Here is a 27,920-nt window from a genome sequence, read left to right as displayed (position 1 = left end):
AGGAGATTGTTGCTCCTTATGGTCAGTCATGATATGAATAATAATTTCTTCAATCAATATGCTAAGAGAAAGATTGTTTTTTGTTTTTGTTTCATCCTGACTAGATTTCGTCCATTGACAATGAAAGAGATTTCCATTGAGGACGGCGCGGATAGCTTGTGAGCCGGATATAAAGGGTAATTTAATTTTTGTTTGTTTTTAAGTTTCTTTATAATAGCTGTGTAGCTTATACAGTCTACACCTGGTCTAACTACATAATTATTTTTCTGTTTTCGCAATGGTGGAAATAAGACAAAATTCAGTAATAAATTTCATTTTAATAAAAAATATATAAATTACAAGTTACATGGTACAAACGAAGTGGTATATAAATATAAATAAATAAAAAATGAATATCAAAAATGTCCAAAAATCTTATAAAAACTAATGTATCACCAAATATTTATCAGTCTTGGGTAAAGCCACACATAACATTCCACTAGCTACAAACATTAAAAACGTTTTTGTTAGAGATAAAAAATATAATTTCCAAAATTCATACCTATTAAAAGTATTCCAAATAAATAGATGGGGACGAAACACATGACATCAATCAGCAATCCAAAAACCACATTTCCAAAAATAGCACCAATTCTACCCGAGGAGGCAGTCAGTGCCAAAGCAATTGCCCTAAAATGAAAAACAAATGTAGGTTTGTTTATTTTGACATCCATAAAATATCGTACCTGAGATTTGTAGGAAATAAATCTACAATGACGCAAAAAATCACGGCCTCAAGAATACTGGTCAACGCTTCGAAAATACATGACAGTACTAATGTCTGAGTTGTACTCTGGACCCAGTTTAACGAAAGGGTTGATAACCCTGACATCACCAAACCAACAACTGCAAGAAAAGAATTCAATCACATCTCTGTTGTTTTTTTAACAAACAATAAATCCTTGGATCAAAGTCCAAGGCATCAATACTAAACGTAATCAGCGGTGGAAAAGCACTGATGTCATAATTGTTATGGCTATGACTAATTGACAAAACAACAACAGTTTACTCACTTAATACGAATTTCTTGCCAAACTTTTTCATGAAAAAGCTCAGTGATACTGACGTAGGAATACAACTTAAACCTATGATAATCGTGTCAAGAAAGACGCGACTATTTAGCGCAGGATTGCAAGGTTTTGGGAATAGTACTTCAATACTGTCATTTGTTTGTGATACTATGCAAACACTTGCGGTCATGTTTGGGTGGGTCAACTCGAACTGATTGAACCTTTCGAAAATTTCGGGGAACCACATGATCAACGTATAATAGCTGCGGAAAAAATTGATTGTAGCAAAAACTTTTCCATTCGAGTGGATTTTACCTTGCCATTAACCCAAAATCAACAAAACAGGTGATTCCAAGATATTTGAGGTACGGTTGTTCAAATAGCATCTTCATGTCTTCCGCAAAATTGCACATTTTTTGATAAACCTTTGTTTTGAATGGAATTTCTTTGACGTCAGTTTCTGTGTCATTGTTGTTGTTTTCATATTCATCTTCCAGGGTCATAACCTAGAATTTGATAACGTTAGACTAAAATTGTTTGGTTTTAACTGGATTCTTACGGGGTAGACGTAGTAAGGATGTCCGGTGTTGAAAGTGAAAACTTTTTGGAAGACGATTTTTGCTTTCTCATATTGGCCTTTGGAGATTAGAAATTTGGGCGTTTCTGGCAAGAAGTAGAGCATGATCACACTAATCAAGCTCGGGAAACTGCAAACCAGGACAAAAATTCTCCACGGACTGAAATTTCCATGGTCGCTGAAGTTGTCCAGCATGGTTTTGTTGAGCAGAATCCAAGCCAAACCTACAAACGGAACAACAATGTCGTTAAGTTTTAACATTGTGTCATTTTATGATGTTTTACACTGCAATAAGTAGCTCGGACCAGACTGACTGTTCTAAAGAAGATTCCTCATAATTTTTTGGCCAGACTGGCAACCTACTCTGCATCAAACATAAATTAGATTATCTAAACTTACGCTAAAACTTATGCTTAGCACTTACCTGGCAAGAAAATGACTCCGATGTTCCAAAACACTTCCAGCCGACCCAGCATGACGTCTCTGTGTTTTTTTGAAGCGAACTCCCCCAGATACGAGAAGATAATACTGGTGGCTCCTATAATTCTGATAAATGGGTTTAAACTGCTTTTGGTGGGAATTGTCAAAGTCCTTACCCAAACCCATTGAAGAATCGACAAATCAAGAACAGCTGGAAACTCTGAGCGAACGACGATATAAAAGCCGCCAGAAAATCTACCAAAAGTGATGACATGATTGCAACTTTGCGACCCTTAGAATCCGCGATAGATCCCCAAAGGCTGCAGCCGAATATCATCCCTGCGATAGAATTTGCATTAGGTTTAGCTCGTGGCAGCGTTGAAATTACCAACCGATTAACGGCATCGCAGATAATTTTCCTTTATCAATCGAGGACAGATTGAAGTCGCATTCGGCTGAAGGCAAAACGAAAGATAAAGTTGTGGTACTGATGGCGCATGTTGCGTAAATTGTCCCACAAACTGCCAACAACAAGGTTTGAAATTTTCCATATCCTAAAACGGATGATTATCAAGTGTTGAAAAATTTTTGTTGGTAAACTTACGTGAGTAGTGGATGGCTGTTTCGAAATCTGCTGTTTGGGCCTTTTCGACGTAATCTAAAACACTTAAATGATTATTAAACCTAGTTAGAACGCGTTGTCTTAGAAAAATTGATTCAGCGCGATAGGAGATTAGTGAAGGGAATTTTAACGATAGGTCAGATAATCGTACCGACGTCGTTGTCATTTTCTTGGATAATTAACGAGGAACGGTCCATTTCGCTTCGTGCTGGAGACTAAACTGATACCGTACTTTAGGCACGTTGCTTATTATCGGTATTGTTAGCATTGGAAAAATAAATAACTTATTTGTTTGTTTAGGAAAGAGTCACTATCACCCATTTGTTTGATACGGCTTTAAAAATGCCTCATTAACTACGTAAATGTTAAGGAAATGGATGATCCTTGTTTGTTGCTACATGTCACGTTGACCCAATTAAAAATATCGCGCGTTCAAATCAAATCCTGGGCTGAGTAGGCGTTGGAAAAATTAAACCGTTTAGAACAGTGTAACGTTTGAATTTCCCGCCGTTTATGTTTAATTGAACATGTTTGTTTTCAACAAAGGGTACCCTTAGCTATTTGCTTCGAGAATAGGAATCGTTAAGATATTCTATTTTTAATGTAAAACATTGCAAAGAAAGAAAAAAAGAAAGAATTTTCTGGCTCTAAATTTTAGGTTAGCTGTCAACATGATCCAATTAATCTACGCTTTAAAAAAGCACAACAATTGACGGTTTCCAAGGCCTTCTCAGCCCAGGATTTCTTGAACGCGCGATACAATTATTTGTCAGCATTTTTGTGAAGATACATTTTCAGATATTGAAATAGTTTGTTCTGCTTTATGTAATTTACTAAGCGGCTTGACATTATTGTGCATTAGAATTCTTCAATAAGTATAATTTTCTAATACCCAAATGCAAATTAATATCGATAAATGTTTTATTTAGATTTTTTATTGAATATAGACGATTTGTTAGACATTAGTGTATCAGAAAAAAAAATCACTACAAGAGTAAATTAAAAAATATATATAGGTAATAACTAATAACATAAGTACATAATATTTTAGTTTTACAATACAAAAATTTCCGATAATAATGCGGAATCTGGAAAAGTGCCTCGAATGCTTGCAGCGTTTCCACGTTGAATGACAAGGGAAATCCTCTCAAAAAGGAATTTCTTTGATTTTGAATCGCCTGATTCCGCAATAAGTCGGTTTCCGATGACATTAATGACATTAATTAAAAAAGGTATAATTATCCATTTGAAAAAAATACTATAATTGAAAGTAATGTTTACAAAGTCAAAACTAGGCGGTTTTATATCGGATGATTTTGTAAATTTTACTTCTAGACTGTTATTGTGGCTCCATTATCTTGTAATGGAGACAGTTTTTTTTAATTTAAAAAAATCACCCGATTGTATTTGCATAATTATTTATTTTTTTGTTTCATGAAATTGGAAAATAAATAACAGAGTTACAGCTTGCGACGTTTATTGGAAAAGTTCACGTGAAATTGTATTGAATGTATCAGATAGTTTCTAGCAAGTTGAAGCATTGTTAAAAAAATGACGAACAAATTAAGATAATTGTAAGAAAAATTAATGATTAGATTTGAATTGCAAGAATAAACTAATAAGCATGAAATTAGGGATCAATGTGCAACAAACAACTTACCCCATATTGTTGGTAAACAATTGGGCTGATAAAACACTTATGCAAGTAGTCACGAATATCAGAGATCTAAGCTCGAATTTGCTTGATGTAAAATTTAATACTTCTTTTGTCGGGTCATCGTTTTGGGTCAATTATACGGCGACTGAAATTGTTTTGATTCCATCGTCTTAAGTAGTGTCAAGACGTAAATAAGCGGTTTTTTTTGGGAAAGCATACGTCAATAACAGTGAATTTTCAATGACCTTGTTAACGTTAACACTCCAGTCTGACCATCCTCTAGGAAGTACCCGATAACCATGATACTATTTTTAGTAGAATTGACATTAAACTTAACAAAAAGGCAATCTTTATCTTCTCCTGAGCTATTTTTGTTGGTTTTTATTACGTATTTGAAAGCCACGCTACAACATTGTGATTGTTGATGATGTATTTCTTCGAGGCGGATATTTCTGGTTCGGAGCTTGAACGGATTTGTGTTGAAACCGTGATAAAAATTGCACACATTAAACAATAGTTGCGAGGATTGCGTGTTGTAAATATTGATAACTCAAGGGCAAAGTTCACACTAGGAAACGTGGGTGCAAAATTGAGACAATTTTATCTCTTCATAAACAAATTAGTTACTCAGTTCTTGTCGCTGACATTATAGCAATTTTTTTCAATGCAACTGGAATAACATTGGTACTGTCGTCGTTCTGGTTCGGAAAGCACCGATAAAAGAGGGATTTTTGGTACCAGGTTCCCGTCAAATTCCAATTATTTTGGAATATTATTTACGCACGAAAACACTTTCAAAAATATGTTTTGTTACTTTATTTTTGTAATAGTCCAGGTTGTTGTGGTGTTATTTTGTGATTAACTGAACGTGTAATAACATGAGAAGAAGATTTACAATAATATTTTGTTTTTACTTTCACATTAACTTTCTTATCACTAGACCATGAATTGCTTGCAGAGTTTATGTTTCAATTGGGGATATTAATGAAGCGGAAATAACCAGAGAGAAGCAGCTGAAATGACCGTATTTTTTAATCTGTTATGCAATTTACTAATTATTATTATTATGCTGGATGTGAGATTCTTTTAATTTTTTTAATTTTCAAGAACTTCAGTGATTTTTTTGACGTCATCCTAATGATCCCTGTCTTCTGCTAATAATTCTTATTTTTTTTTATCAAACGGAACACTCTGATCATTGATTAATTACTCTGTAATATTTTTTCAGATAAAGCTTTATTACACTGTTTTTTTTTTTTGGTTTTCCTCTTTTGTCATTTGTATTTCACTATTTCTCAAAACTATTTCCTATCTCTATTACATGTCAAAGTGGCGTAAATATGAAATAGTTTTGAGAAATAGTGAAATACAATTGACAAAAGAGGAAAACCAAAAGAAAAACACTGTATATTTCACCTTGTAATTTAAATTTTTATTAAAAGTAGAGCTTGTTACTGCTTAACCAATAATCATAATAAAATTTTCTGGAAGTGTACTTAAATATTTCAGTTTTCTAGAATTTTAGATTATGTTATCGTATCAAAAGAAATTATAGAATATTGTTTGTTACCAAACAAAATTATGTGTACCAATTACACATTGTTAGAAAATTTTTACTGATAGTGAAATAACAACTGTCAGACAACTATTCATGATAAGCACATTACTATGACAATTTCAACAGAATAATGTTCACTATTACGCACTAGTGCGATAATAATAGAAAATCAAGGAGAAATAATTATTAGAGGTGTGTTCATTCGTGTTGCGCAAAAAAATTAAGTGAAAATAAAAGAAAGATCAAACAAAAAAAATGTTCTTAATAATTGTGTTGCTAATTTAAATAATCCTTCTTGATCACCCCGTATATATTTTGATATTTATATGTTTTTATATTTTTCTGTATATACGCATTCTGTAAAATTCGTCTGAAATATGAGGAAACTTTTGTCACAGAAATTACAGCAATTGTCAAAAATTTCCTGTCATAATTTACTGTCAAACTAATTTTTTATTAGAAAATTCTTGTAGAAACATGGCCTCAGATCTAAACGAACAATTTCAGTACAATTTAATGTTAGCAAAAGCATTGGTCCAGTTAATGCCTGCAACAGGTAAAACTGTAAAAACAAATAATCCACCTATTTCAATGTGTTGTATTTTGTAAATGAAGACCGACAGCACATACGAATATGGTTTGACGTACTCGCGGAACTCGATCAAACACAACAAGAGATGGCTATAAGGAACGAGTACATTTGGTTTATACTACTAATGTTGCAAAATAACAGAATTGAGGAGTATTTTAAGGAACTACCTCCAAGAAAAATTTTACCTCTTCGAGACGTACTGGTCCGTTGCCTATTTAAAAATCGTAGCATCAGAAAAACGATTTTTTGTGTGATTTTAGGAACAGAAAATAATCGATGATGTTTTGATAGCTTCGGATAATAATATGTCATGGCTCGATACTGTGAGTGACGAGGAGAAAGAAAAGAATCTTGAAAAGAAGAAAGTCGCACCTGAAAATTTTTTAAACAGTCAACCTCTCCCCAAAGAGGGAGTTATCTGTTACTTTGGGGCTTTCAGCGACCAAAGTTATTAACGGAAGTTAGCGATTGCGCCATTTTATAAATAAAGTGTCTACGGAGCCATCTCTTCAAATGCGCTAGAATTATCGACAAAACCATTTACAGCGAACTGTTTAAAATTTAGAGAACTATCGGAGTAGAGTTTTCTACAAAATGATACAAATACATTTTTAAAATATTGTTTGAATGTAACACTACAAAATATTTCCATTGAATTCCGTATCATTTTTAAAGATTTTATTGTATGCTGTATTTTTAATTTATAAAACGCAACAAATTAAATAACAAAGAAATGAGTATTTCAATTTGGTTTTAATTGTTGTTAAATCCTTTTGCGTTAAATACAAGCAAAAAATTTGCACAAATGCAAATTCCAACATGAAAAAGTCCAGACAAGAAATTTTACAATTATGCCGAATAAGCGTGTTGTGTTGTGAAATGGTATAATTTTTGCACCAGCGAATTAATTTAATTAGTAATTTGTCGATTATCATGATTGAGTACAAAGTGGTGTATTTTTGTTTTCTAATAAATCCTGTCTTCGGCGATTCAGGTCCTTCGAATTTTTTCCAAGGAACTCAAAATAATACGCTTTTGGAAGACGATCTCATTTCCAATGCTTCAAAACATTCAGATTTCTGTATTGATAAATCTCACTGTGTGCCTTTCGTGCAATGCCCGGCACATGTCCGAATCGAAACCAAAAAAATGTGCAAGACTGCCGTCGGTAGTGATGGAGTATGTTGCTTCACTGGACAAAATCATACAAGTAAGTAAAAACTCACTCCAGTACAGTTTTGAAATTCGTTTGTTGTAGCATCTGAAGATCGACATCCTCGAGGACGTCAGCACTTGGTAAGAATGAACCCACAAACTATAAACTTGATCGCCAGACACAGTCAGGATAAGATAAACGAATATAAAGTGAAGGAAACAGTGTTGTTGGCTGATGGTCACCTACTCTTTCCTGGATCTCCAAGTTACGACCACTTCCGAAATTTCAAACTTTTAACCAAAACTGATTTGTCAGAAGTGTTGGATTTGGCGTCCAGAGCGATGGAAATAGCTTTGGCCACACGAGATTTCAAAAATCGGTACAATTTCACTGAACCTATTTTATTGTTGAGTCAATATGTGTTTTAGGCAAGGGTTGACCAACCAACAGATCGAGCTTGGCATGTTGCAACAAGATTTAAGTGCAACTCCTCTTGGAATCGCTTGCGCTGCGAAACCTCACTGTCCATTGTATCCAGTCAAATACAGAAGAATTGATGGTGCTTGCAACAACGCACCAAATCCAGCATGGGGTAGTGGAATGACGCCCTACGCTAGGCTTTTACCACCTAGTTATGAAGATGGTAGGTGCTACTCGCATTGATTTTTTTGAAGTGAAAACTTCTTTTTATTTTATTCCCGGACAGTGAATAATAGTTTCATGCGTCACGCTAAAATCGTTCGCGTTCGCATCACGCTAAAATCGTTCGCAGCAAGCTAAAATCACTTCTGTCTTAAGCACACAATCTTTCTTTTTCTTTTTAGGAATCTGGCTTCCTCGAGTCTCTGAACATGAGGGCCAAGCACTTGCAAGTCCTAGATTAATCAGCTCCACCATCATTTCTGACGGTAGCGCTGTCAACCATGAACATACCTTGATGGTTATGCAGTTTGGTCAATTCCTTTCACACGATATCACCCAGTCCATTGAATTTTCTTTTGGTTTTTATAAATCATATTTTTGAAATTTTGCGTAAGTCTTGTTTTGTAGCTAATGGTAGTGCCATATCTTGTTGCTCTGATGATGGAAGGGCTAAGCTTCACCACGAAGAGCGCCATTATGCGTGTATGGCAATAGACATTCCACACAAAGACCCTTTTTATAATCAGTTTAATCAGAAGTGTATGAATTTTGTCAGATCTGTTTTAGCGCCAAGACAAGATTGTACATTAGGATACGCCCAACAGGTGTGTAAAAAACTCACACATATTTGTGTTATCGATGTTGATTAATAGATGAACAAAATCACTCACTTTATCGATGGGTCGGCAATTTATGGGTCTACACCGGAACAAACAGGCAGATTGAGAAGTTTTGAAAAAGGATTGTTACGTGTTTTCAATGATTTCGGACGACATATGCTACCACTTTCCCCAGAACCTGATGAATGTTTAAATAGGAAACAAAATTTAGCTTGCTACATGTCAGGTAGTTTCCAAATTAATTGTGGTGAAAGCTGCAATTCACTTTTCCTCTCTAGGGGACAGTAGAACCAATCAGATGATTTCATTAGTAACATTGCACACAATCTTTCTCAGAGAACATAACAGGTTGGCCAATGAATTATCGAAGTTAAATCCTCACTGGACAGATGAAGAAGTATTTTTGGAAGCGAGACAAATCGTGGTGGCTGAGTTACAAGTTATCACTTACAAAGAATTTTTACCCATTGTGATAGGTGAACTAAATTCATCCAAAGTGTCATCGAAGACTTCTGAATGATATTTTAGGCAACGCGGCTATGGAGCAATTTGACTTGTCACTCTCTAGTGGAACAGAATATTCTCATGATTACGACGAATCAATCGAACCATCAGCTACCAACGAATTCGCAGCTGCGGCTTTCCGATTTGGCCATTCTACTGTCGATGGCCTTTTAAAGTACAGTTTTATCTCAATTGTAAAAATTGTCAAAACGACTTGTTTTTAGGATCTATGGTAAGAAGAGAATGGATGAAATGATTTTTATACCAGAAACCATGTTTCAACCTAGTCGTATGAGAAAATTTTTCTTCATGGACGAACTCTTGAGCACATTGACCACAGAACCGATACAGCAAGTCGATCATAATCTGGATGAAGCTGTTAGTTTTGCCATCAAACCCATTATACTTTCTTTAGTCCAGGATTTTTCAGTTAACTCGGTACATGTTTCGAGCAGGAAACCCGTTTGGTATCGATTTAGCATCTCTTAATATTCAAAGAGGTCGAGATCATGGACTTAGACCTTACAACGACTACAGAGAATTGGTGGGACTGCCAAGGTTGAAACACTTTGAAGAGCTGAGTCCCGAAGTTGGACGTCAATAACTAATGAGTCTCTTTACTTAAGTATTGTATTTTTAGCTAAGCGAAAAACTAAGAAAGGTTTACGCCTCTGTTAATGACATAGATTTGTGGGTTGGCGGATTATTGGAAGAGAAAGCTCCAGGGAGTATCGTGGGATACACATTTAGAGATATAATTGCTGATCAGTTTTACCGACTCAAAAAGGGGGATAAGTATTTTTTTGAAAATAGTCCCAGGATTAATCCGGGGTCGTTTGCGCCAGGTAAGTCTGTTTCGATGAATTTTTCAGTTGCAAAAGTTATGCTGATTTTCACTTTACTTTTTTGTGTAGAACAACTGCTGGAACTGCGCAAAGCATCAATGTCTCGTTTAATTTGTGATAATAGTGATGGAACGCTCCTAGGGCGGCAAGCTCCGAGCGCTTTCAAAAAGCCAGGTGTAGAAGGGTAATTTTTTCATGAGGTTTCCACACATAAATCCAGAAGTTGTATTTTGCAGGAACGAGTTTGTAGATTGTGAGAGTTCAGAAATTCCCCGCATAAATTTAATCTACTGGCGCGAATAAAAATGCATTGTTAACACGTTGATTTTATTTGTAGCCGTTTCATCCCGCTCATGGTGTTTCAACTAATCTTCCCTTCGGGGAGAACGATGAAGCGCCATTATTTGGATCAATAAGAGTCACTTGTGATTTACATAAATAATTTATTAACAAGCATGGCATTATAATATTAATTTGAATAATAAATAATCCACAGTCTTCACAATAACATAGAGGGCTCAGAGCTACATCACATAAACATCTTGTTTAAATTTATGAAGCCCCAGGTTTTGTCATTCCAGCCCTTATTGACAAGACCTGGGGCCGACTTATTTACAAATCATTTAACAAGTCAGTTTACAGTAAATTTAATTTATGGTAACGGACACTAAAATCTTATGAAAGAGTAGACAATTAGTATTTAGATCCTCTTCAAATCATCCTCGTCGATCGCTTTTCCTTCAACATTTTCAGTTTTTATTTGGAACGATTTAAAATAGCGGAAACATTACTCACTAGATATTTCGATGCCTTTATTTTGTTGGGTCGTGGTCGTTGATTTGGGTATATGTCGAAGAGCACGTTTTCCTCATTCGAATAAGCGTCTGGTAAGCCTCTGTAGTCCTCTTGTCTGGAGATGTAGCAAAAATTAAAATGAATAAGGAAGTGAAGTTACAACGTGTGAAAACATCGTTTTTGCACCGTGGAGGGTTGCTTTTCATTCGAATTCAATTCCATGCAGGAAAGGATCAACGCATTCTATCCGTTCTCTATGCGCCTGTTCTTATAAAAATTTCAGCACCACACTTTCAAGGATAACATTAAAATTAATACTGTTTATTAATCTCAAGGTCAGACCAAAAGTGTCACAATGTCTGAAAGGTGCAAGGACTGACACTAAATAATCTCAGAACGTAATTAATATTAAACCTGAATTAAAAAAAAAAGATTATATTTTTTCAAATCTAAAAGGAAATTAATAGAAGAAAGAATCATGTCTATTTATTAGTAAAAGTCAGGAAAATATGACATTATACTCCTGGATTGATGATGATAAAGTGTCATAAAGATAAAGCGGCAGATAAAGTTATTATCTCCGCTGACGAACGGCAGATAAAGTAAACTAGCTAAATTATTGGAAATTCCTAACTCAAATTTTAACAAATTCGTTTCTGAATCTGATATACAGGGTGTTATTGAAAGTTGTACAGATATTTTAACAACGAGCTACTCGGAAAAAATAAAATGACATTTATTTTTTGAGCTACAATTTTTTTAAATTGTTTATAGTTTTCTACGTTGTCCTACAACCTCGCAGGTAAAATTTCGGCACATTTTAAAAATACACCCTGTATATCATGTTTTATAAAATGTACGCTAATGCGAAGTAACCTATAGGAAATATGCTTTAAAACAAGGAAACCCCATTGGTGTACGTTTTATAAAATATGATATACAGGGTGTATTTTTAAAATGTGCCCAAATTTTACCTACGAGGTTGTTTGACAACGTAGAAGACTAAGAGCAGTTAAAAAAAAATGTAGCTCAAAAAATAAATGTCATTTTATTTTTTGACATAAAATTTTTTAGATACTTTTTCCGAGTTCTACATGAAGCCAGTAACTCGTGGTTAAAATATCTGTACAACTTTCAATAACACCCTGTATATTTAAAGTGAATACATAAGATTTAATCAAGAAACTTGTGTAAGAGTCGAATGTCATTAAATATTTTTTGTAATGTTCAAATCTTCAGTAGGGGATTAGACTACCCCAAATTAAAGTGTCCTGCAGATTTTCTGTGCCTTGCCTTAATTACATGACAAAGTTTAAAGCGGTTATCTGTGATAGACGACACCTTAACTAAGTGGTCTGCGCTGGTGTGAAATTAGCCCGGCGATTGGATCAAACTGGATGAAAGTGAAAAATGACCATCGTCACATTTTAATTTCCACCACTCGCACAACTTTACATTACACTGGATTAGCTTAGCAACTAAAACTGGATTACAAACCCTTTCAAAGGATCCGCCTCGATTTGAGCATCGGCGAAAAGTTGTTGGCTCGTTGGTAGATCCAACTCCTTGTCGTTGACGTAACGCAGATCCAACGGGCTCTGCACCAGCTTCGAAAGAAACCATGTGGAATCCCTGCTCACTGGAGGTGCGTCCCTGCCTGGCATGTTGTTATTATGAGCCCCGTTACGTTTGCCGTGTGCTGAAAAATCAAAGTGAACAAAGCGGATTTGGGGGTGGCGCAATCATTATTTACCGCCCCAACACGCGTGGCCGTAACTGAGACAAGAACCTGAAAAAATCATATTCAATTAAAAAATTCCCCGAAGCTGGTGTCTGATGCAGGTGTACATTGTTCTGCAAATATTGCCCAACTCTAATCAATTAATTTGGACTTTGTGCCTTTTGTCATACAAAGTGTGTGAATTTCATTTGAATTTTGTGTGAAACGTGTAAACGATTTTTTTTTGTAAAAGGTTTTTGGCGCTCTAGGGTTTCAGCCTGAAATTACATGCAGTGTACCTGGAAAACAGGTGAACTGTCTAAAAGGACATACACATTGCTGCTGACATGACGTAAATTATTAAATATAAAAAACAAATAAAATGTTTTGTGTCTATTTGCATTTTTTTACAGTAAAGCAATCTATTTTTGTGTCAGTAAAATAAAATGTCTTATAAATAAAAGCTTCTATGTGATTGTTGCTCTCTTTAACGTTACAATTTCCCCACTTTCACACCTTTTGTACACTGAAACTAAGTCAACAAATTGGATAAAGTTCTTCTAATTCATTACCGGTAATAGCTCTTCGGTGAAGTGAATGCTTTCATTGATTCTAATATAGTTTAGTGGACGAAAATTTTTCACGTAAATTGACACAGAGGATTAATTCTTAAACAAACACCGAACCAAATTAAATGACTAAAACCTTACGGACACTCTTCACGTGAAAGTAAACACAATCATTTTTAAAACGAGAGTTGAATTAAAGTATACGCATACCTTAAAAATAAATTAAAATTTCATCCTTCCCGTGTAATAATAATTAACTGATTTTAATCTTGGTGATCTGCTTCAATTTATTTTTTACGAGTTGTTTCCCTAACGTAGTAAAAAATGCATATCATGAGAGATGGCAGCAAAATTTCATTTAATTTAATGATTAAATATTTTGTCATATTATATTATGTAATAGGGTAAGTTAAACACAGACTCCTTACAATACCTCGTGAATAATGTAATTGAACCTCCAAGATAAACTTGGCGTTAGGTATGTATTTAGTGTTTAATATTATAGTTAAAGCTGGTCTAGGGACTGTCTACATACTCGTCTTCCTCCAATATTTAGGAATTTATAATATAAAATTTGTAGAAATAATTTAGAAAAATTATCAACAAAGTTGAGAAGTTAAAAGAGTTATGAATTTTTAATATTTTAATCTTTCGTTTTTTAAGCAATATTATCTGTATATATTTATGGAAAAGGAATTTTGGTCATGTACAAAGTAAAAAGTTTAATAGACTGATTGATTAAAATTAAACTGTTATAGAGGATGTCTTAAAATTATCGTATTCTGAGTTCGGGGCTAAGTAAGGGACATCCTGTTGATCAAGTAAAAATTGCTGTCACTTTGAAAAAAATATCAAAGTTGCCAATATTTGTTCAAAAGTACCTGATTAATATTCAAGCTATGTTGTACTTCCTTTTTGAACAAAAATTGGAAAAATAAAACTTTTATTTTTTCGAGATAAAGCTGTTTTTTCAAGAAATGTCTTTTCATTTATATTTTAATATTTTACATAATCATCCTCACCATATTTCAAAATGAATGTCTACCATTTATATTTTTTATTTGAAGAAAACATGATGAAAAGTTTGAACCTTCAGACCCATATATCTTTGTAATGACCCCCCCCCCCCCTATATTTTTTATTTTATTTTTTCGAGATTCCTGAGATTTTTCCCTACAAGACCCCCGACTTGGAATACGTTAATTTTGCGACACCCTGTATGATAGAATTATTAGATAAAATAATATTTTCATAAGCAGTAACTTTGGCAACTTAAAGTTCCTAAATTAACTATTGCAGCAGCTTTTTTTATTTCGTAACAAATTCAAGTAATTTTTTTTCACAATGATGAATTAAATCTAAAAATAGTTGATGTAATCTTGTTACCAATAAACAAGTACATGGTCAATTTTTTAAATTAAACTATGTATTTGTTGATATGGGAATTCTTCACTCAATTATTAAATTTGCTGTGGTAAGTGGTAGGTCGTAAAAAATTAACATAAAAAATAATGCCAGTAATAATAAGTTTTATACGAAACAATAAAATTTGAGTTTATGGTGATACATGTTTTGTTTTTATTTTTTTTTTAACTTGAGATTAAATTAATGAATTAAATTCTGACATTTTGTAAAATAAATAGAATGATTTATAAAGTAATTTAATAGTTTGGCTAAAGCTCATAATTGTATTATCGATTTGCCGTGATTCTTGTTGTTGTTTCACTAGTTAAAAGTAATAGTTTAAAACGTAAATTTACACTGTAATAGTTATTGTCAGTTAAATAAATAGAATGTGTGAGATGTAGGATAATCGAATAAATAAGGAAAATTAAAGCTCTGTTGTAAGTAATAAAAAAAGTAATAGATATTTTTTGGACAACAATAATTTACAAAAGGAGTTAAAAATTGAAAGTTTGTTATCCTGCGAAAGCGTTGAACTCACCAGCCGCACATTCAGCGAAACAGAAAAAAATCACAACAACAGTGATTTTGGCAAGTTTAACTGGCAAAGGTGACATCATGGTGGTTTGTTTGTGGCACATCCTTCACAAAAATGAAATTTGAACGAAACAAAACTAGCCGATAACTTGTTGCGCTTGTTGCCGTTTGATGTATGATCCTGTAAGCGCAACAGGACTTACTCGGAAACTCTGGATGCTCTTCCATGCACCATCGCTTTTATACAGGAATTTTGATCCGCCTCCCGCCAACGATTATGCTGCCTCCACCTATGATGGTACTTTTGATTTTTGTCGGGACGTGATTCTCTCACTTAACCATCCATCAAATTTTAATCAATTTCTATTGCTGTTTGTTTATCGTAAATATTATTTCTCCGACACTAATCAATTATTTTATTTGTTTATTCCTGTTTGCACTTAGGCGTTTGTCTTTGGCTCATTTTGTCTTTAACATTTTTTAAATTTATTGACTGATAATTTAATATCAATATAGAAAAGATCACGGTCCTCTAAATTGTACAGATTTGGGCCAGACCATCAAAATTGATATCCCAACACACAGGTTTCAATATTTTGCGTAGGCACAAAAATAAAACAAGAAATTATAACATAACCGCTATTTTCTTCTAAGCAGTTCTGGAGTAAGTAATTAAACAATTTCGCTAACGAAGATCTCTTAGGGACCTAACTTATTAATTATTATCCTCAAGTCTTCTACACAGTAGACAATATAACAGTAGAAACTTGGTGGATAGCCCGAAATGAAGGTGGATTGGGGTTTGAGGGTTGTCATTACTTCACTCGTTATTACTTGATAGCAATACATCATGGCAAACTCCAGCCCAGTTGTGGATCTGGTAATAATAATTAACAGCAACGCTGGGCGCGGTCAATATGTGAATGGGTGGCCGCCGGAGAAACCGCGTTCCGTTATAATTTTATTGTCATTGCTTCATACTTGATTTCAAGATTTATCAGTTATTCGTAATATTGAAGACTCCGATCTGGACATCGTGAAATGCGTAGGTGTATGGAAAATAAATGATAACAGTAAAAATATTCTTCTGATCATGAGGTGCTGTGAAAAAGTGTGGCACAGCTTTACACTATTACGCACAATCTGATTTTCTAATTGCGATAAAATTGCGACGACTCATTCGTATAGGAATCGTTGTCAAACCAAAACCAGTTTTGATAATTAGAATAATAATTTTGAAAATGATACAATAGCTCATTTTGGTGTAGTGAACTTACGACCTTTGCAAATTAAGGTGAAAATTTGTCAACTCACCTCAGTTGAATTTTTTAGGTACTTTTATTAAGTCTAGTCCAAGCTGACAAAAACATTTTATGTGCTTTATAGTTACATCAAAACAGTGTAGCAAGATTACTGTCAGACAATTATGCTTCCGCTGTTTTCAGGAAAATGTGCTATTAGCCGTTAGGGAATGTCTTTGCATGTCGAATTAATCTTGCTGCAGAAGGAATTTATTTTAGCGTTTTAGAGTACTGCTAGTAAATCTTTGCATTATTAGATAAAATTCTAGTTTATAAAAAATAGTTATCAGTATCTCGAAATGAAGCTTTTTTCAAAGCACAATAATTGATATTACAGCTTGGAACTTTTCTTCGGTCTGATATTTATTTGAGCTTTAGCTTTATGTTAATCAATTTAATTATCCTTTACCATCAGCTGTGTTAACCCAATGCTAAAGACATGAATCATTTTTTGCTAAAGACATGAATTATTTTTAAATCGATATTTATCACTTATTTATTATATTTTAAAACTTATTGATGACATATTTTGCACATTGCGACTTACAATATTTGACTCATTTGTGAACACTCTAATAGAGTTAATTCTGCATCAAGTAATTTATGATAAGTCAGCATAACTGGAAAACACTTTCTGTTGAAAGGTCCAGATTATCGGAATTAAGGAAAACTTTTTGGAGCAACTCTAACGTCGGCAACTACATTAAACAAAAATCCAACTGCTGAAGAAATTATTAACAGACACCCACTCCAAGCAACTGAATCCTGAAGTAGTCCTCCAGCATTATTTATTTATATTTTTTAAGTATCAATTTGTTTTATTCAAAAGCAAATATACAGGTGTCTCAAAATTCGCGAATTCCGAATTCAGAGCGTGGTAGGGAAGGACCCAGTGGAGCTCGAAAAATACTTAGAAAAAAAAATTCGCTCTTCCTGAAGAAAATATAAGCACTTTAATTTTGTTCAATACATAGCAGACTTCATATCCACAGTGACAAAATACTCTTCCAGCTACGTTGCCGTTCCATTTTTAAGAAAAATTACAAAAATTTTAAAATTTTTTACTCCAAAATAAAGCTATTTTTCAAAAAATTGTTTTACGTTATTATTTTCCACAATCATCTACACCATAAATAACAATAAACACTACTTTTCAGTCTCTATTTGAAGAAAACCCAGTTCACAGAGTGCACCTTCAGACGAATGTATCTTTATGGGGGGAGTCCCGATTTTTTTTTATTTCCATATTTGGACTACTGAAGTGATCCCCTACAACGCCCTGAATTCAGAATTCGCGAATTTTGAGACACCCTGTATATCAGTAATCTGAGGTATTAACGCCACCAAATCCGTACTAAAAGTGTTTTCTGGGAAATATTTTGTTTTATGTTTATTATGATTTAATAAAATCTGAAACTTATCAAGAAGATTAAATCTCAATATTCGTCGTATAAATTTTCACTTCCCTAATTAATACTTTAATAGCATGTATCGTGTATTAAATTACATATTATTAAATATTTTAATTAAGATTTTTAAGAACTAGATTCTATGCCTGGAAGAAATTATGTTGCAAGGAAGATTATGTAAAACTCATAATTTTCTCCGGGGATTAACAGGAATAAAAACTAAAAGTTTGCAAAACAGATTTACCTATTTTTAGTTTACTTAATATTTCATAACCTGAAATTATTTTCGTAGTGTTCAACAGCTTTTTTTATGGAATTTTTATCATTTAATATTATTTAGTCATCCTTTCGCACACTCAAGATATCAACTATGCAAAGAAATGTATCACATCAGACGTTGTAACTGTCAATAGAAACTAGATTTATGCACACATTTGGCATCTTTTTGTTTAAGTTATTTCATCGAAAGCATCCATAAATCTTTTAGCAAGCAACCAGAATGAACGACCTTCCAGGGACAACACCACAAGAGATTCCTCATCCACATTATCTCGAATGAAATTTATCCACATTTTTATATTTCATTTACACGACTAACGTGTTAGAACTCGAAAATTGTTTAATAACAAGAATGGATTTTTTGTGTTGAATTTAACGAACAATTTTTTATCATTTGTGGTTTGGTGTGGGTTTTGCGGTGAAAATCTACACCTTACAGGACCTCAAAAGCATTAGTGGGTTGGAAAATGTGATATTGGCAATGGACATTCTAAAACAAAAGCATTTTTCCGTAACGGTATTCTTTATTCATGATTTATTTCTGTAAAAGGAGACAGCTTTAATCAATAAACACGAATTCGACGTAACTGGCCAAATTAAAAAAAGAAAATCGGAAACCATTGTTTTGAGGGATTTTCTTTTTAAAAACTGGGTCTGTGTAATCGTATTTCATGAGATTTCTAGATTTAAATCATATGTTGTAAAGAATATTAATTTCCTTTCATTTTAACAACATTTCAATTGATCTGATATTTATCGGTTTTTGTTAGAAGGATGTTTTTTGGGCTGTTTCATTAAAATTTACAATAATATCCATAAAATCCAAAATTAATTTTCCCTTCCACAGTTTAATAAATTACTATTCTAGATTTTGTATTTGTTTATAATTTATCAATAGGCTGGCTGACTTTTTGAAACATTTATTATAAATATTCACTGCTTAAATTCTAAATGTAATATAAACATTAAACTAATTTCAGAATAAACTCTGAAGTTATAGGAACAACTTGGTATGTAAATATTACGAGAAATCTTAATGAGGAAAAAAAACAACAAAGTACAGGTAATTCTTGAGATGAATATTGTTAAACTGCAAAATTAAATGTTAGCTTATATTTTTTATAATCAAAAGCAGAGATCAGTACATTAAAAGCGACAGATACAAAACTCGTAAATTCAAGATCACATTAGGCTAATACAAGAAATAAATTTGCATTAAAATTTAGTCCTTCTTAGCTCGTAGTGCTATGAATAATATTCTCAAGCCATTAAAGCTGTGTTGCAAATGTGTAGCATTTCGCTTTAATTAGCTACACCTTAACACTTGTTAGCTTTGTTACTCTAAGCCATAAATTCATTTTAACGTCGTTATACAATTAAACAAATTTATATCAAAGTTAGTATGTTTTCGTCGTTTGAAATTTAATATTCTTAAAACAATCATATTCTTGAGCCGTTGCAACTGCACCACTTCCAAAACAGGAAAAAATATGCGAATTGAATTGAAATTGTGAATTCGTATCATTTTATATCTAAAGCCCAACGATCTATTCAAAATGATTTCTCTCTTTTCAATATACCTAAAATTTTATCGAGTCTTCTCACACATCTCTCTCGTTTACATAATTCAAACACGTTGACGTAGCCAGCTAACCTCGAGCTATTGGTGTGGATGAATGTAAAATGCAGTTTTGTAGCTCAAACGTATAAATCGGTCGTTCAATTTTGTCATATTTGTCTTTATTTGACTGGAACATGATGAAAATAACTGTAAATCCTATGACACGGTTTTTCTATCTCACTAGGTATAATGGTAGTGCTTTTGTTTTTTATAAAGAAGTGACTCGGTCCGACGATTTGCTAAATCGAGCACACTGGAAATTGCCATCAACCAGAATATAGCAATAAAGCGAACGTTGTAATTTCTAAACAATGTGCAGTATTTTTCACTCTTCATATCGTGTAAATAATTTTTAGTTGCGTGAACCTGTAAATTATTGACGAACATCGATATTAATATTTAATTTTAAACGCTTTCATTTAACTCGCTTTGTCTATTTGTCTGTCTGGAATTTTCACACCTAGTGATATGAAAATTTCTATTCAAGTCTATTAATTCCTGACATACAATAAAATGAAGTTAATATGTTAAAATATGTTTAAGCTAAGCTAATATTTGTTTAAATTTAACACAAGCGGACGAAAAGTCAGTCTTTTTCGGACGCACTTTTTCGGACCCACTTTTTCGGACGCACTTTTTCGGACGATGACAATGATGCCATCTGTTGGTCTGTTTAGTAAGTTAACAACGACCCCGACTAAACCGATATTTCTCACTTTTATAAGTAACTGGTTTCTAGACTTATCAGTATATTTACAACTTCAGTAGGTTGAAAATAATTATCATATTATTAAATCTTCACTGAAAACGTTCTTTCAAACAAAGTAATTACATCTGAAAGATTACATAAGAGTTTTATTAGCACATTTACTTTGCAGCGTAAACGTACTAATTATCATTAAACGACTTTATTTAAACGCTATTAAGGGGTAAATTTTACTTGTCGAACTTTGTTGTGGTTTTTGACGATGAATTTAACTCCAGTAATTTCTATTTGTTAATGTGATCTTTATTATCTGTGCAGTAAAGTGTTTTAAAACTTTCTTAACATGTAGGAACAGATGTTTTAAATATCGGTGCATCTTTGAACGAATCGTGATAATTCTTTTCCTTTTCTAAATTAAATTGAAAGTAATTTTTGTGTGATAGACCAATCCATCATCTGGCGTTAAAATGATGATCTCCACTCCAAACAGTGAGATGATAAATTTAATAGCTCCCACCTCCCATAACAAATCATTGATAAAAATAAAACTAAAAGAGCTTACGTGTTGGAGAGCGCATCTGCAGGTAAATTTAATTGGCGATGTATAGAATGAAACAGAAATTCTCTGTTCGTCATGTCTTACGTAATCCTGTCATAACTTTTCAGTAACCGTCCTGACATTATTAAATTTTTCCCAAGATAATCTTGGTGAATAAACCTTTGTTTTAATTTTTGCCCACGGTTTTTATTCCACCATCATGACTTTATTGCCTCATAAATTAGCATTTAGTTTACATTATGACTACATCTTTCCTCCACGCACGTATTTGTTTAAATAAAAGCTTTCACAACTCCCTGAAGGAAAAAACTGTTTGACGTGTAAACAACTTCATCGGGGGATTTGCAAACTTTCAAATGCACCAAATTGAATTAGGAAATTGCATTGAGAATAAGGGTATTTGCGTTAAATTTGTCTTGCTTTTTTGCAGCGGCTTGCGTGCAGTTTAAAAATTTGTTTCCTCATCTTAATGATCACAACTTACAAGTCAAAGGAAGTTAAATGCCAATGCGACAGCGTTACATAAGGTTTCTCACTTTAATTACCACTGGTGCTGGAATGACGAAATGTACAGCTCCAAGCGTAGCGGGCATGAGATGTTATGAAAACTTAAAAATGTGTTACTTTGTGAGATGATTTTATCGTATTAATATATTTCAAAATATTCCAAGACAAATTTGGTGGATGCGCCGGGTTAAAAAAAAATCAGACTGATCAGTTTCAAACTAGAAACAAGTGTCAGATGTTGATATACAAAGTGATCAAAAAGACAACAAATCAGAGGAGGCGTTGCAAATTGTAGGTCATGTCGTAGCGAAATTCTAAGGAAATAAGTGTCAATACATGGGCGTAGACCATTTTGTTATTATTATCTGATAATGGAGAAAATGTATAAAATAAACAGGTGCAACATTTTACATTTGTAATAATGGGTAATTTACCAGCGTTATTTCCAAACGAGACGCCAGCAAATTTTTCGCTTAAATGTCAAAGAAATGTCAATTTTAAAGCAATAGTGTTGACGTTAACCTTGAATATTTTTTTTTCTATTTGCGAGCGCTTCCTGTAATGGTAAGGAACAATTATCTCTAAATAACTGGTAAAATTAATTTTAATTACATAACTAATTAATAATAGACTTTTCGAGAGGTAGGCAACCAATAAAACGACTGTCTATAGCAAGTATACACAGCTAAAACAGACGTTTCCATAAAACAAAAAATGAGGAAGCTCTCTTGATATGTTTTCTTGTTGATCACTCTGTATTAATTATTTGTTTTCCACCCGTGCGTTAAATTTATAATGTAAAACAGTTATTTTATTACAAGCACCCCGTGATGTGATGAACAGCCACCTGCTAATTTCATTATATTAGGAGGTTAAATCCGTTAATCAAAGCCATTGAAAATTATTCAGCCTTCAAGCACGTCAACAGTTACACCTTCTACTACAATCATAAACTAAAATTTGACTTTAAAAACATCTTCGATAAAGTTACTGTAAGTAAACTTCTTCTTAATTTTGCTGTAAATTAAAATTGTACCGTGGAAATAACTATTATTTTCAAATTAAAGGAATTAATAGGTTACGCTTGAAATTAAATTGCTGTCAGTACTAATGCATATTAAATTTAACAGAACCCAGACAGGTAACGTGTATTTTAATACATCCATAATGCTATTTTACTTTAACGGTTTTACACGTGAACCAGTTGACAGTGTCAACAGTAATTAAATTTCGAACAAAAAGTGCAACTGCAATGATCTGTATATCTATACAGTGAGCGGCAAAAGTATGGAATAAATTCATTAAAAATTAAACAATTTTTTTTTCAAAAAAATCTTTGGACAGGTCAATTTTAGTTTATAAAAATACATATTTTAATGCAAAATAAAATTCGAAACAGTCATTTGTTTTCGAGTTATGACGTCATCGATAGTTTTTTTAAATGGAAATCCCCTATTTTTTTTCTTGATTCTGGTAGCCCTTTTAATTGTCTAAACGCAAGTATAAAAATTTTGTTACCTTACATAAGGAAATTTTTGAGAAAAAAAAATAAATTTGGAAAAAATAAATTTTATAACGAACAAAAACTGTGTTAGTAAGTATTTAAAATTATGGAATTAAATGTTCGATTTACCATCCCCCAGCTTATTGACAATAAGCAAGTTTATGAAGAAATTCCCCCTGTTTTAGTTTTATCTAGTTTTATCACCGCACCCAATCAAAATTAAAATTTCTATACGTTGTGTTTCTGTTAAATGAGTCATTTTCGAAAACGTTTTGTAAAACAAATAACACATACGAATGAAATTGACAATAACATTTGACTGTTTGATTTACCTACTTGATTTTTTGACTTGTTTTTGTTCGTTATAAAATTTATTTTTTCCAACTTTAGTATTTTTTTCTCAAAAATTTTCTTATGTAAGATAACAACATTTTTATACTGTCATTTAGACAATTAAAAGGGCTATCAGAATCAAGTAAAAAAATAGGGGGTTTCCATTAAAAAAAACGATCGATGACGTGATAACTCGAAAACAAATGACTGCTTGGAATTTTCTTTGATAATAGAACTTGTATTTTTATAAACTAAAATTGACTTGTTCAAAGATTTTTTTGAAAAAAATTTTGTTTAATTTTTAATGAATTTATTCCATACTTTTGCCGCTCACTGTATATCTGTTAACATATTTTCTTTTTTGTTAAGCTCAAAATATTAGCATACTTTTATTTGCTTATAATGTATAAATGAATATTATATTAAGTATAACATAATTACATAAACATTTTTGTTTTATAATACAAAAATTTCCGATAATATTGCGGAATCTGGAAAAGTGCCTCGAATGCTTGCAGCGTTTCCACGTTGAATGGCAAGGGAAATCCTCTCGAAAAGGAATTTCTTTGATTTTGAATCGCCTGATTCCGCGATAAGTCGGTTTCCGATGACATTAATGAAATCGATGGCTTCTTTGCACCAAGGGCCTAAGGTTTCAAATGCTAAACCTTTAAACACGTAGTTTGACGAAATGATTGAACTATATTTGCTATGTTTGCGTTTGCACAAAATCATTGCAAAAATATTTTGAAACGTACATAATTGCTCAAATACATAATAAGTAAATAATATATTTTTAGCGGTCCAAGAAATAAGTGATTTTTAGAAGTAGATATTTGAATTTTTGTAGTCAAAAATTGAAACAACTTTTTATAATAACTTCTTGCGATATCACCAACGCCAAGGAAAATTTGACCTATTTGTGAGGTAGCAGTTGGTTGGGTTTACACCATTGACATGAGTACTTCAAAAGATGCAACAATAGATGACATTTCTATTCCTAAAAATAACGAAACCATCAGACCGTTTCGCTTTAAGTACGACACACCGTATTACTCAAATAGAGACATATTGTTAGCTTGCATTTTCTTGGTACTGACAGATTATTGGCTTCCTGACCTTTAATTTTTCTCATACTTTTACAATTCGTATCTCGCTGCTTTGTTACCTTTAAAATAAAATGGCAAAACTCTAGGTTACGTTACATTTTCACAAAGCGCCGAAAAATTCTCTGGCTTGCAATCTTTTCTTTTCTTAACCCAACAATTCCTCCTTGACCCTATATTGCAAATTATATCCATTACGTCAAATTTATTATCCAACTCGATGCAGATTTTATTGATCTTCGGTTATGTTGAACACAAATCTCTACAGATTTTGAATGGTAATTAGATTGTGGTTGAGTCCTTTTACGGGACTGGCAATTACCCGTTTAGAGTTATGTGAGTGAATAAACCGTTGTAAAGTTTGCGAAGTTGTAAAATGAAATCTAGCTTTGCCAAGATGACATTGAGGAGTTCTTACATTTATCGAAACTCTATTCCATCTAAAGCGTAAATATTTAGCTTCTTGCCGATTTGAAAAAAGAATTTAATTTATGGCGATCGATTTAATGAAATCGGGAAGCACGCAGAATTCGTTTCAGTTGGGAGTTGTGGGGTGTACCTACATAACTCGTATCACTGAAACTGAAAATAACATTTTTGTTTTAAATTATATTATTTACGAATATTATGACATTTTGCAAATAGGTATATCATAATTAGTTACTGCATTTACACCGAAGTGAATATATTGTTGGAATAATTAGCTGTTTCAAATTGACCGATTTATATTATCATTATTTACTAATTATCTATAACCAAAAAATATTAAATCATTTACATTATTATTATTTCCTTGTCGATTTTAGCGCTATCTACGATCACAAGAACTTTTCTGTCGCGAAAATGTAGATTTCGCTAAGCGCCGTTTCAGAAAAGGGTGACATCTATCAGCCGAAAGCTTCATTGCTTAAAAACTTCTAAAATCTAAAATGATATTTCATGTTTTCTGTTATACAACAATTATAAAAGGACAACTAACTTCATCAAACCTGTATTGATATTTTTGTTTCAAAGTAATTCTGTTTGTTCTTCTCATTCAATGGTTTGAAACGATGGAAAGAGGAAGTGGCAGGTTTTAACTAGGTTTCAGGTATTTAATTCACATTTTAATTAAAATGTCGACTAAGGCGAACTATTAATTTCAATTGATAATTACAAAAATCTATCAAGTTGGAATCGTTTCTTCAATCAAACATAAGAAGAAATTGAATTATACAAAAAATTATTACCAGGGGATAGTTTGTTGAAATATTTTTTTAGTTTTACAAAGTTAAATAACAAAACAATATCTTTGAGGTATGCAATGCCAACGAAAATGTGAAAATATGCCAAAAAATTTAATGAGAAACATTAAATTAGTTGTAGGTTCATATAATAATGTAATAATTTTTGAACGTAAACAATGTAAAATTTATAAGCTTGCACAAACTTTTTAATTAAAGTAATTATTCATAAAAACTTTAAGTTAATATTTCACTTGGAATTATCAGAACCCTAATTGTTTCCATTTTTTCTTCCTTATCAACAGAAGCATAAAATGTGCCCTAACAAGAAGAATCGCTGCATTTAGTGTAGATTGGACAAACTGGTATTGACACAAATAAAGAATGAAATTGGGGTGCTAATACTTACACTCTTGGAAACGCTATCATTTTTTTATTGGATCGATTTTTTTTCTTCTTTACATAAGTTTACTTCCATATCAGTATCATTATAACTAGTGTCAGTCACTCGAGTTCTTTCGTTTCTAGGTGCTGCGTGTTTCGTTTATCAACATTTTTGTGCGACTTCACCTCATTAATAATGGATTAAGCGTAGTCGCATTTACGTGACCACTTATCTCAGCTATTATTTGGTTATTAATATTAGATTCTTTATCACCTCGCTCTGTTATTGTAACAAAAATACACCAAACTCTGTGAAATAGTTTCGTGGGATTTCCTGCGAAGTAAATCCGATATAATTCATTTTGATCGTTTGCTTTAAACCCTCGTTCAAGAAGCCGGCACTAATAAATCAGATAAATTAGAGACCAATATCGCGTTTGAATACAGGTGGCACTAAAATAAATCGTCGGTGATTTTTCCAACGAAACATATTAATCCACATCGTTCCAGGAGAGAGAGTAAACAGACAGTGGGAAATTTGTCCAAACGAGATCCGTGGGGAATAATTTCGTGTATCCATTAGCATTTCTCGCCTGAATCGGGCTGCTTCTTTTTGCTCCACAAACTCAGATTTTGAAGAGTAATTATCTTGATTAAGAATGCAAAAGTTTTCATGATATTTTATTAGTTTTGTTAGTTTCAAACAAGAGGAATTTTAAAACTGCAGGAGTTGAACCGGTACTCAATAATCCTGACAAAACTAGTCAGTGAATTCAATTTCTAACCACATTGAAAATTTACCAAAATAAATAAAAGTCATTTCTTTAAAATAATAATAGATTGTATCATTAGGAGTAGAAGTGAGTCTTTTTGTCAAGGTCGACAACTGGGCGAAACACAAAAAGACCTTCTACTAGAGAGTAGAGTAATGACCCCAGGTTTAATTAAAATATCTCTTTGATGATGATTACCCCTTTACGGGAAACGTAATTTATTTAAAATACATACATAGATGAATAAAAATGGCATAAAATCCAGGGTGAAACAAATATAATTTATTTTTTAGATAATATAAAAAAGATTAATTTCAAGATGATTGGGATGCCAGGTGCATTTATAAAAATTCGAATAAAATGTCTGTGTAAATTCAATATTCCTGTGCAATGCCTCAAGTGCAATCACAAGGAGATAGAGCAGAAACGCTTTATCAGCCGAACTTTTCCTCATATTTATTGGTCTGCATCTGAAATTAGATTGGAGCGGGCCGACGATTTGTAAAGTTAGGACTACTTCATTCGGTTCCATTTCCAAAGAAATTCTGTTAAGCCGATTGGAGGAAAAAGTGGTGATGCCATAATTAAGAAATTTGGAAAGCTAAGGTATTTTCTACTGTTTCAGACATCGAAAATTGAAAGAAATTGACGTTCTTTGTGTTTTTGTTGCATTGTATGTATTCATTGTTGCTGCATTTGACACTCCATAAATATCGACAACAAAAGGAGTTACAAGAGAATGGAAGATGTTGGACTTGATATAACTTCACATTCAGTCAAGCCGGATTTAATTAAAATAATCAAGCAATTTGTCAAGGGAACTGTTTAGTTGTTACGTCATTGTAACCTTCCTAAGGTAACTGCAGCTGGTGATTGTTTGGTTGTTGTTTCAAATTAAGAAACTTGAGATATAAATTAAATGTACGTTTATTTCTTATCCTTATTAAA

At 32.7% G+C, this 27,920-nt stretch overlaps 4 protein-coding genes across 8 annotated transcripts; 2 read left to right on the top strand and 2 right to left on the bottom strand.

Moving 5' to 3' along the window:
* The first annotated feature begins 15 nt into the window (after positions 1–15).
* On the top strand, positions 16–10,559 carry LOC138134780 (chorion peroxidase-like). Of its 2 annotated transcripts, XM_069053265.1 has the most exons (14): positions 16–176; positions 7,470–7,685; positions 7,734–8,010; positions 8,060–8,274; positions 8,456–8,632; positions 8,682–8,878; positions 8,927–9,119; positions 9,172–9,369; positions 9,422–9,572; positions 9,622–9,775; positions 9,828–9,986; positions 10,038–10,242; positions 10,312–10,426; positions 10,479–10,559. In XM_069053265.1, the coding sequence occupies exons 2-14, from the start codon at positions 7,625–7,627 to the stop codon at positions 10,543–10,545; spliced, it is 2,169 nt and encodes a 722-aa protein (XP_068909366.1). In that variant the 5' UTR covers positions 16–176; positions 7,470–7,624; the 3' UTR covers positions 10,546–10,559. The 2 variants fall into 2 exon arrangements, with proteins under 2 accessions (XP_068909366.1, XP_068909365.1); XM_069053264.1 differs by lacking the exon at positions 16–176 and having other exon boundaries at positions 7,268–7,685.
* Positions 298–4,484, bottom strand: LOC138134781 (synaptic vesicle glycoprotein 2C-like). Of its 4 annotated transcripts, none has more exons than XM_069053267.1 (11): positions 4,329–4,484; positions 2,651–2,712; positions 2,439–2,600; positions 2,223–2,385; positions 2,051–2,172; positions 1,609–1,850; positions 1,365–1,555; positions 1,053–1,312; positions 726–885; positions 542–669; positions 298–482 (listed from the first exon to the last, which is right to left on the bottom strand). In XM_069053267.1, exons 1-11 carry the CDS (start codon positions 4,331–4,333, stop codon positions 424–426), a joined length of 1,554 nt encoding a protein of 517 aa, XP_068909368.1. In that variant the 5' UTR covers positions 4,334–4,484; the 3' UTR covers positions 298–423. The 4 variants fall into 4 exon arrangements, with proteins under 4 accessions (XP_068909368.1, XP_068909370.1, XP_068909367.1 ...); XM_069053269.1 differs by having other exon boundaries at positions 2,651–2,704; positions 4,329–4,481; XM_069053266.1 differs by lacking the exon at positions 4,329–4,484 and adding an exon at positions 2,820–4,304 and having other exon boundaries at positions 2,651–2,704.
* Positions 6,270–7,221, top strand: LOC138134783 (uncharacterized). The gene is made up of 3 exons (XM_069053272.1): positions 6,270–6,439; positions 6,499–6,677; positions 6,736–7,221. Exons 1-3 carry the CDS (start codon positions 6,361–6,363, stop codon positions 6,928–6,930), a joined length of 453 nt encoding a protein of 150 aa, XP_068909373.1. The 5' UTR covers positions 6,270–6,360; the 3' UTR covers positions 6,931–7,221.
* Positions 10,560–10,671: 112 nt separating the features above from the next.
* On the bottom strand, positions 10,672–15,500 carry CCHa1 (CCHamide-1). Its single transcript, XM_069053271.1, has 5 exons — positions 15,272–15,500; positions 12,791–12,826; positions 12,535–12,736; positions 11,038–11,152; positions 10,672–10,980 (listed from the first exon to the last, which is right to left on the bottom strand). The coding sequence occupies exons 1-5, from the start codon at positions 15,369–15,371 to the stop codon at positions 10,954–10,956; spliced, it is 480 nt and encodes a 159-aa protein (XP_068909372.1). The 5' UTR covers positions 15,372–15,500; the 3' UTR covers positions 10,672–10,953.
* Positions 15,501–27,920: the final 12,420 nt, after the last annotated feature.

The sequence above is a fragment of the Tenebrio molitor genome, chromosome 7 (genome assembly GCF_963966145.1).
Source record: "Tenebrio molitor chromosome 7, icTenMoli1.1, whole genome shotgun sequence".
NCBI lineage: Eukaryota > Metazoa > Arthropoda > Insecta > Coleoptera > Tenebrionidae > Tenebrio > Tenebrio molitor.
The sequence above is the reverse complement of the archived record's forward strand: the minus strand, read 5'-3'. Positions and strand labels throughout refer to the sequence as shown.